We start from the raw sequence: 17,301 nt of genomic DNA, 5'->3' as shown, positions 1-17,301 counted from the left end.
CGTTTCGCTTTGCCCAGGCTCTTGTGACTGTGGGGGTGCGGCAATGGTCATAAGTGTGAAAAACAGTCTAAATCACTTTTTTCAGTGCCATTGTAACTGAATTATCACTACATGAACTGTTGTAAGTGAAGGGTTGCCTGTATAAAAATACACAAAGCTTCTTTGCTTGCAAAGAGCTGCCCTAACTATCCATCATTAGATTAGAAAAACCTGCAAGCTGGAGTTACAAATCAGGCAGGGTGCCAGAGCACCTTGAGGAATTAAAATAGTTAAAATATAATGATAACTATTACCAGCTAACTCTTGCTCATCAAGTGAAACCTTATAGCAGAGAGGTCATTTAAGCTCTCCAGAAAGAGCAAACTCAATAATCAATAATAAGGATAATCAATCCTTAGATCCATTTGCACCAAAGAAACTAGCTGGTCTCATGTACCTCATAAAATATTCTAAGGAAATCATCCAAATTTAATGAAAGCTCACATGCCGTTCAAAAAGGCAATAAAAAAAATCAGTGCCAAGCTTGCATCCTCATTCTTGGGAGTAAACCCCAAAAGGACAATGCCAAGAACCACTAAAGCAGTGAAGGAAGACCCCACCCCAGATAGAAAAACAAACCATGGCAGGAAAAAATGTAAACACAATAGTATAAATCCTTTTAAAACTAAAACACAAGCTCATTGCCAGAGCTCCCCCACCCCAACCAGGCAAGCTCAAGTGTAAACACTTGAAATAAGCCTAACTACAAAGAAAGCAATTAACTCTAGAATGAAGCAAAGGAGCATCCACAGGAGCTGTTGCTTGTTAAACCAGAACAAAGAGACACAGGAACTAGCCAGATTTCTGAAGCTGCTTCTTTTCAGGAACAGAGATTAATATTTTTCCTTCCAGTTTGTAAAGAGTGACTGGTCCAAGGTAGATGGATGATTTTGTGTCTAAGGTGGAAGTAGAACTCACAGTTTCTTCGTTTCTAGCCTGGTGCTTTAACCACTGTACCAAACTGGCCTGAGAACTTATTCTGGAGTTATTTATCAGACATTCTTTGTGTCCTTGCTATTTTTCATCCTTACTGTACTATACATAATAATTACTGACTGTCTCTTGGAATATAAAGGGGGTGAAGATGATGATTATGAAGAAGAAAATGACATCGCTGAAAAAAGTCAAGAGGAAGATGATAATAAATCTCAATCAGAAGAGGATGAGGTGAGACTTTCTAGAATTACTGAAACGTAAAGTAGTAATAATAATAATAATAATAATAATAATAATAATAATAATAATTTATTAGATTTGTATGCCGCCCCTCTCCGAGGACTTGGAGCGGCTCACAACAGCAGTACTAATACAATACAATACAAATACAATATAAAAAAATAAATTAAAAACCCATTATTACTAAAAAACAATCAATTCTACACAATCACACCACTCTCAGATGCTAAACTCAGAAGGGTGGGGGAGATAATGAATCTCCCCATGCCTGGCGGCATAAATGTCTCTTCAATATCTTGCGGAAGGCAAGGAGGGTGGGGGCAATTCAAATCTCTGGGGGGAGTTGATTCCAGAGGGCCGGGGCCGCCACAGATAAGGCTCTTCCCCTAGGTCCCGCCAGGCGACATTGTTTAGTTGATGGGACCTGGAGAAGGCCAACTCTGTGGGACCTAATAGGCCGCTGGGATTCATGTGGCAGAAGGCGGTCCCATAGGTATTCTGGTCTGATGCCATGTAGGGCTTTATAAGTCATTACCAACACTTTGAATTGTGACCAGAAACTAATCGGCAGCCAATGCAAGTTTTAGTTCTGCCAATTCTCTTTAAGATACAAATAGAATAAAATGAAATATGCTAGAAATATGCTAGATCTAGAAAAGCACTCCAGATTTTTATATATTTTTTATTCTTATTCTTATTTAGATTTATATGCCGCCCAATCCCATGGGACTCTTGTATAAGTTGTCCATATGAAATTTAGGTCTGTGGGCAATCTGCTCATATGTAACAAGCACAGTCAGGTCTTCAAATGCGTTGAGTGAATGGAGCCATACATTTATTTTTCATATATTGCAATATTAGTTTTTCATCCATAGAGTAAGGACATGGAGAATCCATTTATGTTGTCAAAATTCAAGTGCTAGATATATAGTTGTCAAAATCCAGTTATCAAATTCCTAGTACAATATATCTCTGAAAATCTCATTATTTATGCAATATATACTTTCCAAAAAGAGGGTGGAAATGTTGATGCATCTAGTTCACCGAATACAGCCATTTTTGGCCTCCCAACAACATCCCCCCCTCCCGCGTGTCTTGTTTTTGCCAAAAAACCCAGGCCCGTTGTTTGCAAGTATGGGGACATGCAGAGGGTTTGGGAGGCCTGCAGAGTACTCCTGGGGGCTGGGAAGGGGAAAAACCTTTATTGTTTACCTGTTCAAAATCTTGGTGCGTTTTATTGTCTGAAAAATATGGATAATTGCATAAATCTAATTCTTTATTCCACTCATTTCTTAGCATATACATAAGGATCAGATTTATTGATAACAGATGGTAGGTAGGCAGTAGGTAGGTAAGATAGAGAGATAGAGAGATAGATAGATAGATGGTAGATAGATGATAGATAGGTAGGTAGGCAGATGTGTTGAAGGATTTAATTACTTGTTCTAGTATCTCAGATGAAAATATGAACAATGTTAACAAGTGTACCTGTAAATATGTAAATATTGCCATTGGGTTAAATCTGATATATCATATTTCTTGTAATATTTTAAAAATTCATTATCATCTATCAACTGGTCCATATAGCTGCTTCCATCCAATTTTTCCATATCATCTTTTCCCAAATTTTTAACGTTGCGTTTTCCATAAAGTCAACTTAGCACGGGAAAAAGGATCAAATCTTTTTTTTATTTGACTTTTCCATCCCATAACTTTCTCACTGGCATAATTATTTCCTGAAATACTAGAGTTCTAGTGAATTTAGATTGTATATTAGGATCTAAATACACTAGATAGAAGATACTTTTAAGTCAACATGGAAAGAGTTATTGATTTAAATATGTTGGATGTAGTAAATATCCTAACTTCGGTTTTCCCCTTCTTTCTATAAGTAGTATAAGTTATAATGCTTAAAAAGAATGATAAGCAAGCCATATTTGTAAGTACAAAGTAATTATTGATTTTCTTAATGTTCTAAGAAATAAAAACATTAATATTTTAAAACTATTTTCAAAAGTACACTTAATATTTAGTTGCAACCAAGATGGATAATAATGAACCATAACTTATTTTGACAACTCCCATTCATATTTTCCTCTCCCCCAGATGAGAGAAGCAGATGAAAGCACTGGGTCTGTTGATGGACCTGCAAAATCAGTACGGAAACGAAGAGTTCGAAAAGACTAACACACTTCCATCTAGTATTATTTGTTTCTAGTTACAGAACCCAGTCATACTGTTTTAACACTGGCGCAGGCATGGAGATAATTAAACAAAGACTGAACTCAGTTTTGATTTTAAATTTTATTTTTCAGACCCTCTTCATATTGTCAGGTTTTTCATTTTATTTTTGAAGAAACATTCCTACTTATTTTTTAAAAATGGTGATTGGCCTGATTTACTATAAATATTCTTTTAAAGTTATTTAACAATAAATATTGTTTGGAAATAAGTTTGGCTTCAAATTATCCTTTAAACTCTTCATGTTTTTTTCCTCCTAGATATAGGAGGATATATTGTTTCTGAGCTTAAGAGTTAAAAATTTCAAAGATGATAAAACCACTTTGATATTTTGAGCTGAAAGCAGTAACTGTGTTTGGCTGTTGATTACATTTTTGAAAACTGTAATATTTACTTACATTTTGTTGTAACGTGTGTTTAATGTTTGTTATAGTTGCTGCTTTTTGTTTTACAAAGTACTTCATTGTTATTAATTTTAAACAATGTTTTACATTGAAATAGAAAAAACATTAACTGTATTTACGTAACTGGTGTACATGAAATTTTTCATGCTTTTATAGTTTTATGTTTCAAGCCAGATTGGCATAATCCATGTACAATTCACTTCCTAAATTATATTGATTCTTAAATAAAAATCTTTAATATAACCTGTTATTTAACTCAAAGCTTATTAATGTATATATTATTGGAATCACACTTTTTTAAAAATAAACTATTTCTAATAATATTAACATTTAATTTTCTGCTATATATTCAGAATTGTCAACATTCAGTATGTATTGTACTGCAAAGTGGAAAATTGCTAGAATAACATTAGTTTCCAGAAATTGATTGCAGATTTTCTGCAGGAGTTTCACTTCTGGGTTACCTTGAACAAATGAGTATAACAAAGATCTCTTATCTTCGTGAGCCCACTAACCCATTTTTATTTTAAAAAGCTATTTTGTCTCAAGGCTCTTTATTGTAGAACAGGATTGTTTTATATTGGGATACAGTAGTCCCTCACCTATCGCTGGTGTTACGTTCCAGACCCGGCCGCGATAGGTGAAATCCGCGATGGGGAATTTATCGACTGATAGCACTTATTTAAGTATTTATATTGTAATTGTTTGGTAAGTTTTCATTGCTTTAAGTGTTTATAAACCCTTCCCACACAGTATTTATTTTAGATACAGTATTTAAATACAGTATTTACAATTTTAGATATATTTGTTTTGAAAAACCTGCCGATCGAGTTCGGCGGGCTGTTTAAATCTGCCGATCGACTTCCTCAGAAACCCGCGAATGATTTTTCTCATTAATATTTATTGAAAACCCGCGATGAAGTGAAGCCGCAGTAGGTGAAGCGCGGTATAGCGAGGGACTACTGTACAGTAGTCCCTCGCTATATCGCGCTTCACCTACTGCGGCTTCACTTCATCGTGGGTTTTCAAGAAATATTAATGAGAAAAATCATTCACGGATCTTCACTGGTTCACGGGTTTCTGAGGAAGTCGATCGGCAGATTTAAACAGCCCGCGGAACTCGATCGGCAGGTTTTTTTTAAAAAAAAAATCTAAAATTGTAAATACTGTATTTAAATACTGTATCTAAAATAAATACTGTGTGGGAAGGGTTTATAAACACTTAAAACAATGAAAACTTACCAAACAATTACAATATAAATACTTAAATAAGTACTATCAGTCGATAAATTCCCCATCGCGGATTTCACCTATCACGGCCGGGTCTGGAACGTAACACCAGCGATAGGTGAGGTCTTACTGTATTTAAATGAAGGTGCAAGCCATGGTCATGTGATTACAATTTCCAACATCCCCTGACAGCGAAATCAAGAGAAGCCGAAGGAAATCAGAAATCATATTCACATGAAGTCCTTCATCAATGATCCACATGATCATTGTCATTGCTACATGTGCAGCAGGGGGTTGTGCACATGTGCACGGCATGGCATTATGGGCTTGGGTACGCACATGCGTGCTACCGCGCATGCGTGCACCCGAGACGAAAAAGGTTCGTCATCACTGGACTAGATGATTCCTGGTTTGTTATACATTAACTCACAACTGTTCACAAGCTCTCACATTCCTATTTTTCTCAAATGTATTAAGTGATGTAAAAGGAGAACGTTTGGAGGAATCCCCAGGCATTTCACCAAGGCAAGATGGGACGTAATCACCAGTCAGTTCCATCCTTACACAATCCAAATGTTGCTTTTGAATCTGAAATGTTGTAACGGCATCACACCCCCAAAGGAAGAAGGAATAAAATAATCACTAGCTAAGCAGGTCATTTGACTTACTACTAGATTAATGGAAATGTGGAATGTGGAAGAGCCGGGGTGGCGCAGCAGGTAGAGTGCTGTACTGCAGGTCACTGAAGCTGACTGTAGATCTGAAGGTCAGCGGTTCAAATCTCATCACCGGCTCAAGGTTGACTCAGCCTTCCATCCTTCTGAGGTGGGTAAAATGAGGACCCAGATTGTGGGGACAAGATGCTGGCTCTGTTAAAAAGTGCTACTGCTAACATGTTGTAAGCCGCATAAAAATTGAATAAATAAATAAAATAAATTAGTTTCAAACACATCTTCCTCACAGTATAGTATGAAAAAAATTCTAGAATCTCTTAAGAGCCATGGTGGCACAGTGGTTACAATGCATGACTGAAGACTATTGCTGACTGTCAATCGTCAGCCGTTTGGCAGTTCAAATTCTCACCAGTTCAAGGTTGACTCAACCTTCCATCCTTCCGAGGTTAGTAAAATAAGGACCCATATTGTTGGGGGCAATAATCTGACTCTGGGAACCACATAAAGAGGGCTGTAAAGTACTGTGCAGTGGGGTATATAAAACAAAGTGCTTTTGTTATTGCCAGTGGGCTTCATCAGGAGAAAAAAGCATTGAAAGACACTATCTACCTGTTTCAGGCCTCCTGCTCAATGAGTACCAATTATAATACTGTTCTGAATCATTTATGGCCTCCCAAAAACAGAAATACCCATCTATCTACAAAGCAGTAGACTTTTGCTCAGAATAGAAATTAAATAATCCTTAAACTACTATTAAAAATGGCAAAAAGGACCTCAAACTGTTAGAACCCAATCAAATAAGAAGCCATTCCATTCCAAGTCTTGTTCTTAAAACCTAATTACTGCTTTTTCCAAGTCCATTGGGACTGCAATTTTCATTCTTAATGATATCAACAAAGTGGCATCAAATTAACGAAAACACAGTGTCTGCAAAAATGAAATAATTCACTACATCTCACCTTTAGTGAAAATTAGAGACTTTCTTATTGTAGATATTCACAGAAATGTCACTGTGTATATACCTTCATCTAAGTAAATTGCTTGCTTATCCTGGAAAAGTAGTATATTATATAAGCCTTATTACATTTAACTGCTTTAAGTGTATCAGAGAGACAGTATGCCTTTTGGTACATCTCTGCAGCAGCTGGTATTTTAGAAACATAGAAACATAGAAGACTGACAGCAGAAAAAGACCTCATGGTCCATCTAGTCTGCCCTTATACTATTTTTTGTATTTTATCTTAGGATGGATATATCTTTATCCCAGGCATGTTTAAATTCAGTTACTGTGGGTTTACCAACCACGTCTGCTGGAAGTTTGTTCCAAGGATCTACCACTCTTTCAGTAAAATAATAATATTTTCTCATGTTGCTTTTGATCTTTCCCCCAACTAACTTCAGATTGTGTCCCATTGTTCTTGTGTTCACTTTCCTATTAAAAACACTTCCCTCCTGGACCTTATTTAACCCTTTAACATATTTAAATGTTTCGATCATTTTTCCTTCTGTCCTCCAGACTATACAGATTGAGTTCATGAAGTCTTTCCTGCCATTCTTGTAGCCCGTCTTTGGACCCATTCAATTTTGTCAATATCTTTTTGTAGGTGAGGTCTCCAGAACTGAACACAGTATTCCAAATGTGGTCTTACCAGCACTCTATATAGCGGGATCATAATCTCCCTCTTCCTGCTTGTTATACCTCTAGCTATGCAGCCAAGCATCCTACTTGCTTTTTTTTTGTAGAGATATTGCCATGCTTGAAAACCCCTAATTTCATTCTAGTGATTGAAAGGCAAAACATCGGTGGGGCTAAAATATGATTATAAATTAGTAGGAATTATGTAATAAAAGTATATCTATAACTAGTGAAAATTCATAAATATATATATAAATATATATATACGTAAATTGTTCTGAGTTCGGGTTTTGCCCCGTGTAATAATTTGAGTGTCTATGCGACGTTTCGGTGAAATCACATTCACCATCATCAGGCTGAAGTTTCAAGCTTCGTGCTGAAATATACCCGTGAATATACATATACCCGTGAATATACATATACCCGTGAAAATCTACGAAAACAAATATATATACATATACTGTATACATATATATATATGAAGTTCTTGGCATATTCGGATTTCATCATGTAAGTTTCAGAGATTTCTGGCGACGTCTCGACAAGATCCCACTCATCGTCTTCAGGCTGGTGCTTCTGTCCTTGTGCTAGGGCGAACACAGCAAGACCTGAGCTTCCTTCCTCTATAAAGGGAAGGTCTCGCTGTGTTCGCCCTAGCACAAGGACAGAAGCACCAGCCTGAAGAAGACGAGTGGGACCTCGTCGAAACGTCGCCAGAAATCTCTGAAACTTACACCAGAAGAAACCCAAATATGCCAAGAAATTCATACCTATACCCTAGAAAATCAACACACACACACACAAGATTATATCTCCCAAGATTGTATCATCACAATTAATAATATTACAATGTACCTACGGTAAGTGTTCTGTAAACGGGACACACTTAAAACAATTGCAACACACTACTGGCCCAATAAGTGAAAGGAACTTTAAGACATTTTAAAAATTATAATTTATTAATTCCAGAGTGGTATATCAAGCTATGGAGTGCTCTTTTTCCTCTTTACAATTTTGCAAGCAATACATTATACACCCTCATTTCAAAGAATTAACTTCCACCACTCAACAAGCTAAACCATGTCTTCATCTGGAAGAATTAGCATAGACTTTCCTGGAGAATGCAGAAGAGATGGAGAATGTACAACTTTTTTTGAAAACTAACCAAAGTCATGCAAATAATTCATTCCAAATAAGTATTTTCATATCACTTTGCACAACACTGTATTATGTTGCTAGCAAATAGTAATACTATAAAAAACCATGATAATTACAGTACTTGGCCATGTAGGACATTAACCATAAAAGCAGAACAGATTTTCAAAAGCACTTGTATTCAGACTGTGGTAGTAATAAATATATTTTCTCTATCCTATGTTGCTGAAAACTGACATTACAGACTTGTACTGTCCAATTCATTAAAAAAAAATTAAATGCCTAGAACTAACATTAAATTTTCATAACTTTAATGATGATACAAACTGGAGTGTTATGTAGCCTTATGTAATTGAAAATCAAACCGAAGCAGCAGCAATACAATAGTATTGTTTGGTTACCAGCGTCTTACTTCCTTTTGCTTTTGGTGTCAGTAGTCTGAAAAACACTAGAGGCAGACATGAGGTTTTCTATATATTGTCCAAGAACCTGATTTTCTGATTTCAATTTCAAATTTTCTTCTTTAACAGCATCTACTCTTGCAGACAGATCTGTAAAGATATGTAGAGGTCTGTAGCAGCCAATGGTTAGGCAAAACATTTTTTAAAGATTGCAACGTTTTTGAAAGTACAGTGTTCCCTCGATTTTCGCGGGTTCGAACTTCGCGGAATGTCTATACCACGTTTTTTCAAAAATATTAATTAAAAAATACTTCGCGGTTTTCCCCCCTATACCACAGTTTTTCCCGCCCGATGACGTCCTATGTCATCGCCAAACTTTCGTCTGCGTTTAAAAAACATTTTTTAAAATAAACTTTAATAACTAAACATGGTGAGTAATAATCTAAATGGTTGCTAAGGGAATGGGAAATTGTAATTTAGGGGTTTAAAGTGTTAAGGGAAGGCTTGGGATACTGTTCATAGCCAAAAATGGTGCATTTACTTCCGCATCTCTACTTCGCGGAAATTCGACTTTCACGGGCGGTCTCGGAACGCATCCCCCACGAAAATCGAGGGAACACTGTACTTAAAAAGGCAAAGACAATTGTATAATGAAATCCATGCAATGAGCTCAATAAATGTATGTATGTAATTACAAAGAAGCCCAAAAGTAATCTATTACGTTAGATGGGACACACCAAAGCCACGATGACCTAACCAAAAATATCCTATGATCTCTCACTGCTAAAATATTTCTCACCAGGGCAGGTCTGTCTAGAGAAAAGTAATCTTTACCTTTATAGTTCACAACTAATTAGTAAACGTTGGAAAGAAATATTGAACTGAACCCATAAATGCAGCAGAAGTAATTTCAATTATTTCATAGAATCATAAGATTGGAAGTCTTCTAGTCCAACATTCTTGCCTGTGTTGGAATTCTAAAACCATCTAGGAAAACATTATCCCAACTCCTTAATCTGTCTGCCTTTATAATAATCTAAGTTGTTTATCTCAGTGTTTTTCAACCAGTGTGCTGCGGCACACTAGTGTGCCGTGAGACATGATCGGGTGTGCCACGAAGCTCAGAGAGAGAAAGAAAAGAAGAGAGAGAGAAAGCAAGAAAGAGAGAGAGAGAGAAAGAAAGCAAGAGAGAGAAAAAGAAAACAGAGAGAGAAAGAAAGCAAGAGAGAGAGCAAGAGAGAGAGAGAAAGCAAGAGAGAGAACAAGAGACAGAAAGAAAGCAAGAGAGAGAGCAAGAGAGAGAGAAAGAAAGAGAGAGAAAGAAAGAAAGAGAGAAAGAAAGAGAGGGAGGGAAGGTGGGAGAGAGAAAGACATAGAGGGAGGGAGAAAGAGAGCAAAAAAGAGAGGAAGGAAGGAAGAGAGAAAGAGGGATGGAGAGAGAGAGAAAAAAGAAGGGAAAGAGGGAGGAAGAGAGAAATAGAGCGAAAGGGAGGAAGACAGAGAAAAAAATTTTTGTCCAAACTTTTTTTAGCCCCCCCCCCCCCTTTCAATGTGCCCCAGGGTTTTATAAATGTAAAAAATGTGCCATGGCTCAAAAAAGGTTGAAAATCACTGGTTTATCTGAGTCAAAAGGAATTGATACACACATTTAAATACACCACATTGCTCTAGTTTCCTTAAAAAGCACTGCTTTTATATTGCAGTCATGGTATATTAGTCTTAATATTAGGTTATTAGCCTAGCCCAGCGTTTCCCAACCGGTGTGCCGCGGCACACATGGCCAGGTGTGCCGCCAAGCTCCAGCTGGGCAGGGCGCTGCCGGTACTTCCGTCCTGGGGCTCCCACTCGCAGCTGTTCCCCGGCTCCTGCTCGATGCCACGGTTTTCGGCGCTCTCCTGCTGGGCCCCAAAGAAGGAAGGCAGGAAGAAGGAGAGCTCCATTCTTCGCGCCTTTTCCCCGCCTTCCTTCTTTGGGGCCCAGCAGGAGAGCGCCGAAAACCGCGGCATCGAGTAGGAGCCGGGGGACAGCTGCGAGCGGGAGCCCCAGGACGGAAGTACCGGCAGCGCCCCGCCCAGCTGGAGCTTCTCTGGCGTCGACAGCAAGTGTCCTTTGTGGCCCGGCGGGAGGGCACTGGCGATGGGAGCTGGGGGGCGCAGCGGCCGCAGGCAGTCGCAGGGAGATGGCGGCGGCGAGAGGGAGCGCTCTCTCTCTCTCTCTCTCAGCTGACTGCAAGCAGGAGCCCTGACGGTGACGGTTGGACGTGCTGCTGGACGTCATACATGCTGGCGCTGCGGGCCTGACATATACGGTGTCCAGCAGCACGTCCAGCTGCCGCCGTCAGGGCTCCCGCTTGCAGTCAGCTGAGAGAGAGAGAGAAAGAAAGAGAGACATATAAGAGAGGGTGAGAGAGAGAGAAAGAGAGACATAGCAAGAGAGGCAGAGAAAGAGAGACAGAGCAAGAAAGAGAGACAGCAAGAGAGGCAGAGAAAGAGAGATAGAGAAAGAGAGAGAGAAAGAGAGACATAGCAAGAGAGGCAGAGAGAGAGAAAAAGAAAGAGAGACATAGCAAGAGAAAAAGAGAGACTTAGCAAGAGAGGCACAGAGAGAGAGAGAAAGAGAAAGAAAGAGAGACATAGCAAGAGAGACAGAGAGAGAAAGAAAGATAGCAAGAGAGGCAAAGAGAAAGAAAGAGACATATAGCAAGACAGTGAAAGAGAGAGAGAGCAAGAGAGAGAGGAAAAAGCAAGAAAGAGATAGCAAGAGAGACAGAGAGAGAGAGAGAGAGAGAGAGCAAGGGAGAGAGAAAGACATAGAGGAAGGGAAGGAGGGAGAGAGAAAGAGAGCAAAAAAGAGAGGAAGAAAGAAAGAAAGAGAGATGGAGAGAGAGAAAGAAGGGAAGGAAGGAAAAGAGAGAAAGAGGGAGAAATAGAGCGAAAGGGAGGAAGAGAGAGGGTTTTTTTGTCCAAACTTTTCTTTAGCCCGCCCCCCCCGCCCCGCCCCCCCTTTCAGTGTTCCCCAGGATTTTGAAAATATGAATAATGTGCCGCGGCTCAAAAAAGGTTGGGAAACACTGGCCTAGCCCACAAAGTTAAAGAAAACATTCAAATATATTTTCAGTTTCCTTTCTCTACTGTATCTTTAAAATAATTTGGCATGAATTTATACATCTAAATTAAGACACTAACCTTCCAGTGTATGCTGCAGTTCCAAAACTTGATTGATAAGTCGTGTTTTTTCTTCTAATTCTACTTGATTTTCAGTCTCAACAGCTGATAAAAAATACATAATCTTTAGAACAGTTAAATATTATAACATACATAATAGCAGAATGATAGTAAAATGCATTGTACCATCCATATCCGAATTCATCATTGTTAAATAGATCCTTTCCGTCCTCAACGTCTTGTGAGATATATTCTGTTTGAAGGACAGAAAACAATATCAATAGGACGCACATACACAGAACCAACATTTTCTGGCTTAATAATGGACAACACTTGTTACCAAAACTTGAAAATGCATATAAGAATATCAAAACGGATAAATGATTCAATAGCTACAAATACTGGTTTTAAGGGACAAATTAATAGATATAGTTTTTATTCTAGAAAAGTGTTAGAATTCTGCACATATTAAAACTATTCACTTCCCAACATTTTATAACACCTTTGAAATATACACATTCTTAAAACTTTACACAATTCTTCAAGCAAATATTACTGCATCCCAAAGGAGCACATGCAAACATTATCTGGAGGTTCAACTCATTTTAAATATGTTTTACGACAATTTCAGTTAATATACTGTATATACTTGTGTACAGTATAATGTGAATAGAGTATATTTACATTATATCAGTGATGGGCTGCCAAAATTTTTACTGCCACACTGTTGGCGTGGCTTATTTTGTGGGTGTGGATTGATGGTCATGTGACCGGATAGGAGTGGCTTGCCCGCCAGGTGACCAGGTGGGAGTGGTTTGACAATCATGTGATAAGGATGGCTTAAAGGTCATGTGTCCCACAGAGTGGGTCTTCTCCGGGTCCCGTCAACGAAACAATGCCACTTGGCGGGACCCAGGAGAAGAGCCTTCTCTGTGGCGGCCCCGGCCCTCTGGAACCAACTCCCCCCAGAGATTAGAACTGCCCCTACCCTCCTTGCCTTTCGTAAGCTACTCAAAACCCACCTCTGCCGCCAGGCATGGGGGAATTAAGACTTCTTCTCCCCCTAGGCTGATACAACTGTATGTATGGTATGTTTGTACGTATGCTGGTTTTATACATTAAGGGGTTTTAAGTTAGTTTTTAGTATTGGATTTTTACTGTATATTATTCATGTATATTGTTCATGACTGTTGTTAGCCGCCCCGAGTTTTCGGAGAGGGGCGGCATATAAATCCAATAAATTGAATTGAATGTGACTGGGTGGGAGTGGCTTATGGACCAAGATAAGTTTTCAAATAGGTGCTTGGACTCTTTTTCAGTTGATCAAGTCACATTATTTGAATAAGGACAAATGATAAAACAGCATTATTTGTTGAGGAGCACAGTAACATTTTAAGGTTTTGTACTGAACCCACAAGGTTCAGTATGATAACAGATTAGGCAAGTAGCTCAATTTTCTTGAATTGCTATAAAAGTTCAGTTCTAGATAATTATTAAAATGATCAAAAGTGTCTATGGGTAAAACATGGAAACATACATAAGAACATAAGAAGAGCCATGCTGAATCAGGCCAAAGTGTGTCACACAGTGGCCCACCAATTGTCCTTGGGGATGTTGAGTAGAAAGAGAAGGCAAGATCCTCCCTTTCCCCTGACCCCCAACAAATGCTACTCAAGGGAATCCTGCCTGCTTCAACCAACATAGAGGCAGCACATAGAAGATTGACGGCAGAAAAAGACCTCATGGTCCATCTAGTCTGCCTTTATACTATTTCCTGTATTTTATCTTAGGATGGATATATGTTTACATCCATCCAGTTACTGTGGATTTACTGACTATGTCTGCTGGAAGTTTGTTCCAAGCATCTACTACTCTTTCAGTAAAATAATATTTACTCACGTTGCTTCTGATCTTTCCCCCAACTAACCTCAGATTGTGCCCCCTTTTTCTTGTGTTCACTTTCCTACTAAAAACACTTCCCTCCTGAACCTTAGTTAACCCTTTAACATATTTAAATGTTTCGATCATGTCCCCCTTTTCCCTTCTGTCCTCCAGACCAGTGTTTCCCAACGTTGGCAACTTGAAGATATTTGGACTTCAACTCCCAGAATTCCCCAGCCAGCATTTGATATATATTGCTTCTATTTATTAAATTTTTGATTGATAGACATAAGAGTTCCAATTTACCATATTTTAAAGCTTATTATAAACTAATTGTTAAGTGGAAGACTTAATTCTTCTTCTTGAAAAAAATAAGAAAATAAGACGTAGCACATCTTTTGGAGCAAAAATTAATATAAGACGCTGTCTTATTTTTGGGGAAACAGGGTAAGTATTCAATAAAGAGCGCATAAACCTCACTGGTTCCCACACACACACCCGTGGGGACAGCAACCCATTACTGATTATAGTGCATGCCAATTGTTATGCCCGTGTAATAATACTTTTGCATCCTTCAAATTTGCCATGGTGGAATGCAATTGTATTCAAAAGATTGCATTGGACCCCGTTGCCAGAGAGGAAGCCAGGGAGATGCTTTCCCCCATCGCATAAGGGGCTCTGACAACAGATCCTAAGCGGAATTCTTCGCATTTCTCCCGCAAAGCTTTAATTCAGAAGGAAAAATACGCCCGCTCCTTATAGTAGGAAATACGGTTTTGCATCCTGGCACGAAGAAACCTTCGCCTACATCCCGTCAACCCTCAACCACGCACGCCGACCCGCCGCGTCGCAGCTTCCTGCAAGGCTCCCCGGGGCAGAGGCGCGTGCTCGACCCTCCGATTTCGTCACCTGCCGAAGAGGCGCTCGCCTACTTACCCACCTGCCACAACAAGATGCCCTGGCTGCTCCGACCCCAGCCGAGTTCAAAAGCCGCCACGGCGCCTGCGCGATCTTTTCCTCGGCCGAGCCAGCAGCGCACGCGCCTTGCCCCGTTGAAAACAACGGGGAGGAGCCCAATCGGAGAAAAAGGGCGGGCCGAAGAGAGAGAAAGAGAGAGGAGATTTTCGCCCTCTCCAATCACAGCCGGGGAAAAGGCGACGGCTCTCCTCGAGGCAACCAATGAGAGGCGGGAGACATCATCAGACGCTTCCTAGTCATTCCGCTTGACGGCTTGCTGCTGAGGATGGAGGCGGCTGAGCGGACGGAGTCCAAAAGGGAGGCGCGAGGGCTCCTTCAAATCCAGACACTCCCCCCCCCCGTTTATTTCAGGGGTGTGGTCCTAATTTCTCTTAATAATTTCTCCTAATCATTTCTCTTTAAAAAGTCGCGGTAGAAAATACGTTTCAGTTGTAGAGGGGATTTTGGAGTGGGGGGAACAAGGACAAAATCCCGGGTTATTACTTTTATTTTAATTCTCCTTCCTAGTTAGGCCGCACACACCTGTAGTAAAAATTCCCCAACTGTTGAGTTACTGGTCTAAGCCCTCAGCCTAGTTCTTGTCGGGAATAGTAGCATTTTGAATTCCTGACTGTGCTTTAGAAATACAGTAGTATGCCAAAATGTAAATAATGGCTAGTTCAGAAAGGTCATTTGGGAATTGGAAGGGAGGTTTGTGTATCAAACTTTGCAAAAACACCTGAAATCTAATGGAGTTTGCTGAAGAAAATGGTTGTTTATTTAGTAGTGTATGACATATCATACATGGACTCTATCTATCTATCTATCTATCTATCTAAATTTTTATTGATAAAACACATAAAAAAACAAAACCAATTATCAAATGTGACAAATCTTCTAATATATTCACTTTAATACTTGAAATGATTACATCAATAGCAATATATTTAGCGGTTTACCTAGATTAGTAAAGCACAATAAAATATAAATGTTAAAAAGAGCTATCTTCAAATACCAATATCTAGCCATCTAACCATTGAAGCTCAGCATCAGCATCATTTATATATATATGTATATGTATATGTTTTTTCTGTCGGATTACCCGGGTATGGCTAGCTGATGAGGCCAAAACAAGGCCGAAATAGCGCTATCCTAGTCTCCCTTAATTTTAAAAATTCAGCAAAAACGTGGTATATGTATATATATATGCATACATACATACATACACACACACACATATATATACAGACAGACAGACAGGCAGATAAATAGATCAGATTATGTACCAGTATAGGCCCTCAGTTTACAGCTGGTTATGATGTGATCTACAGTTTGATGTGGGACCTACAATCAGACTGAGAGGAGGATACTATGCCCCAGTTATATAGAGAGTCATATGAGATGTGAATCCTATTGCTAATGTTTTAGTTCAAAGCCTGGCACCTTTTTTTGTGAGGTCATTTATATGTCTGGCCATTCAGCAACCCATTTGGCTCTCCATTGGAAATCAGTGATAAGGTTGCTGTGCAGTGCCAACGGGGGCTTCCTCTATTTCAGTCTTTCTGCTGATAAATGAGGAAAATCGGTGTAGGGGTGAATTGTTCATAGTTTTTCTGTAGTCTCTCACTAGTGCATCTTGCCTTTGTAAAGCTGATGATATTATATAGCTCAGAACAGGAATCCAGCAAGTCAGAATGCTTTTAATATATCTACTGTACTTATAATCCTCATAGTGTTGTTGAGTCTGATGTCTAATTTACTAATATGGCACAAAGGGCACAGTATTCTGCAGTAGAGCCTACTGCGGATTACCTGAGGTTGGCAGCTGAAGTTCCTCATTTAGTTCCACATAATTTCTGGAGTATGTTGTTCCTAGTATTGATTTTTACCACTGTACAGTGTTCCTCGATTTTCGCGGGTTCAAACTTCGCGAATAGCCTATACCATGGTTTTTCAAAAAATATTAATTAAAAAATACTTCGTGATTTTTTTTCTATACCACGGTTTTTCCCACCTGATGATGTCATACGTCATCGCCAAACTAATAATTTTTGCAAACAAATAACACAAAAATTATTATTGTTAATAAATAATTATGTTTATAAATATCAGGATCACTAAGTGTTTTATTCAATGGTGAGTACCAGTAATAATGGTGAGTAAATGGTTGTTAAGGGAATGGGAAATGGTAATTTAGGGGTTTAAAGTGTTATGGGAAGGCTTGTGATACTGTCCATAGCCAAAAATGGTGTATTTACTTCCACATCTCTACTTTGCGGAAATTCGACTTTCGCGGGCGGTCTCGGGACGCATCCCCCGTGAAAATCGAGGGAACACTGTATT

General features: G+C 39.0%; 2 protein-coding genes across 4 annotated transcripts in view; one reads left to right on the top strand and one right to left on the bottom strand.

The window, feature by feature from the left end:
- The window catches only part of CLGN (calmegin), a 41,038-nt gene extending 36,935 nt beyond the window's left edge, over positions 1-4,103 (top strand). For both annotated transcript variants that reach the window (XM_070756640.1, XM_070756641.1), the window contains exons 14-15: positions 1,115-1,206; positions 3,322-4,103. In XM_070756640.1, coding sequence (XP_070612741.1) covers positions 1,115-1,206; positions 3,322-3,402 — 173 coding nt within the window. In that variant the 3' untranslated portion in view covers positions 3,403-4,103. The remainder of the gene's footprint in view (positions 1-1,114; positions 1,207-3,321) is intronic.
- A 4,228-nt stretch (positions 4,104-8,331) lies between these two features.
- SCOC (short coiled-coil protein) lies at positions 8,332-15,068 on the bottom strand. 2 transcript variants are annotated; one of them, XM_070756639.1, is made up of 4 exons: positions 14,938-15,068; positions 12,307-12,373; positions 12,142-12,225; positions 8,332-9,106 (listed from the first exon to the last, which is right to left on the bottom strand). In XM_070756639.1, exons 2-4 carry the CDS (start codon positions 12,326-12,328, stop codon positions 8,964-8,966), a joined length of 249 nt encoding a protein of 82 aa, XP_070612740.1. In that variant the 5' UTR covers positions 12,329-12,373; positions 14,938-15,068; the 3' UTR covers positions 8,332-8,963. The 2 variants fall into 2 exon arrangements, with proteins under 2 accessions (XP_070612740.1, XP_070612739.1); XM_070756638.1 differs by having other exon boundaries at positions 14,942-15,023.
- Positions 15,069-17,301: the final 2,233 nt, after the last annotated feature.

The sequence above is a fragment of the Erythrolamprus reginae genome, chromosome 7 (assembly GCF_031021105.1).
Source record: "Erythrolamprus reginae isolate rEryReg1 chromosome 7, rEryReg1.hap1, whole genome shotgun sequence".
NCBI classification, from domain to species: Eukaryota; Metazoa; Chordata; class Lepidosauria; order Squamata; family Dipsadidae; genus Erythrolamprus; species Erythrolamprus reginae.
The sequence above is the reverse complement of the archived record's forward strand: the minus strand, read 5'-3'. Positions and strand labels throughout refer to the sequence as shown.

Excerpts from the sequence above, each read along its gene's own strand:
- SCOC (XM_070756639.1), bottom strand. The coding sequence starts at position 12,328 with ATGATGAATTCGGATATGGATG. Across the intron at positions 12,226-12,306 it reads GATGAATTCGGATATGGATG|CTGTTGAGACTGAAAATCAA; the intron begins GTACAATGCATT and ends ATTTTTTATCAG. Across the intron at positions 9,107-12,141 it reads ACTGCAGCATACACTGGAAG|ATCTGTCTGCAAGAGTAGAT; the intron begins GTTAGTGTCTTA and ends ATATCTTTACAG.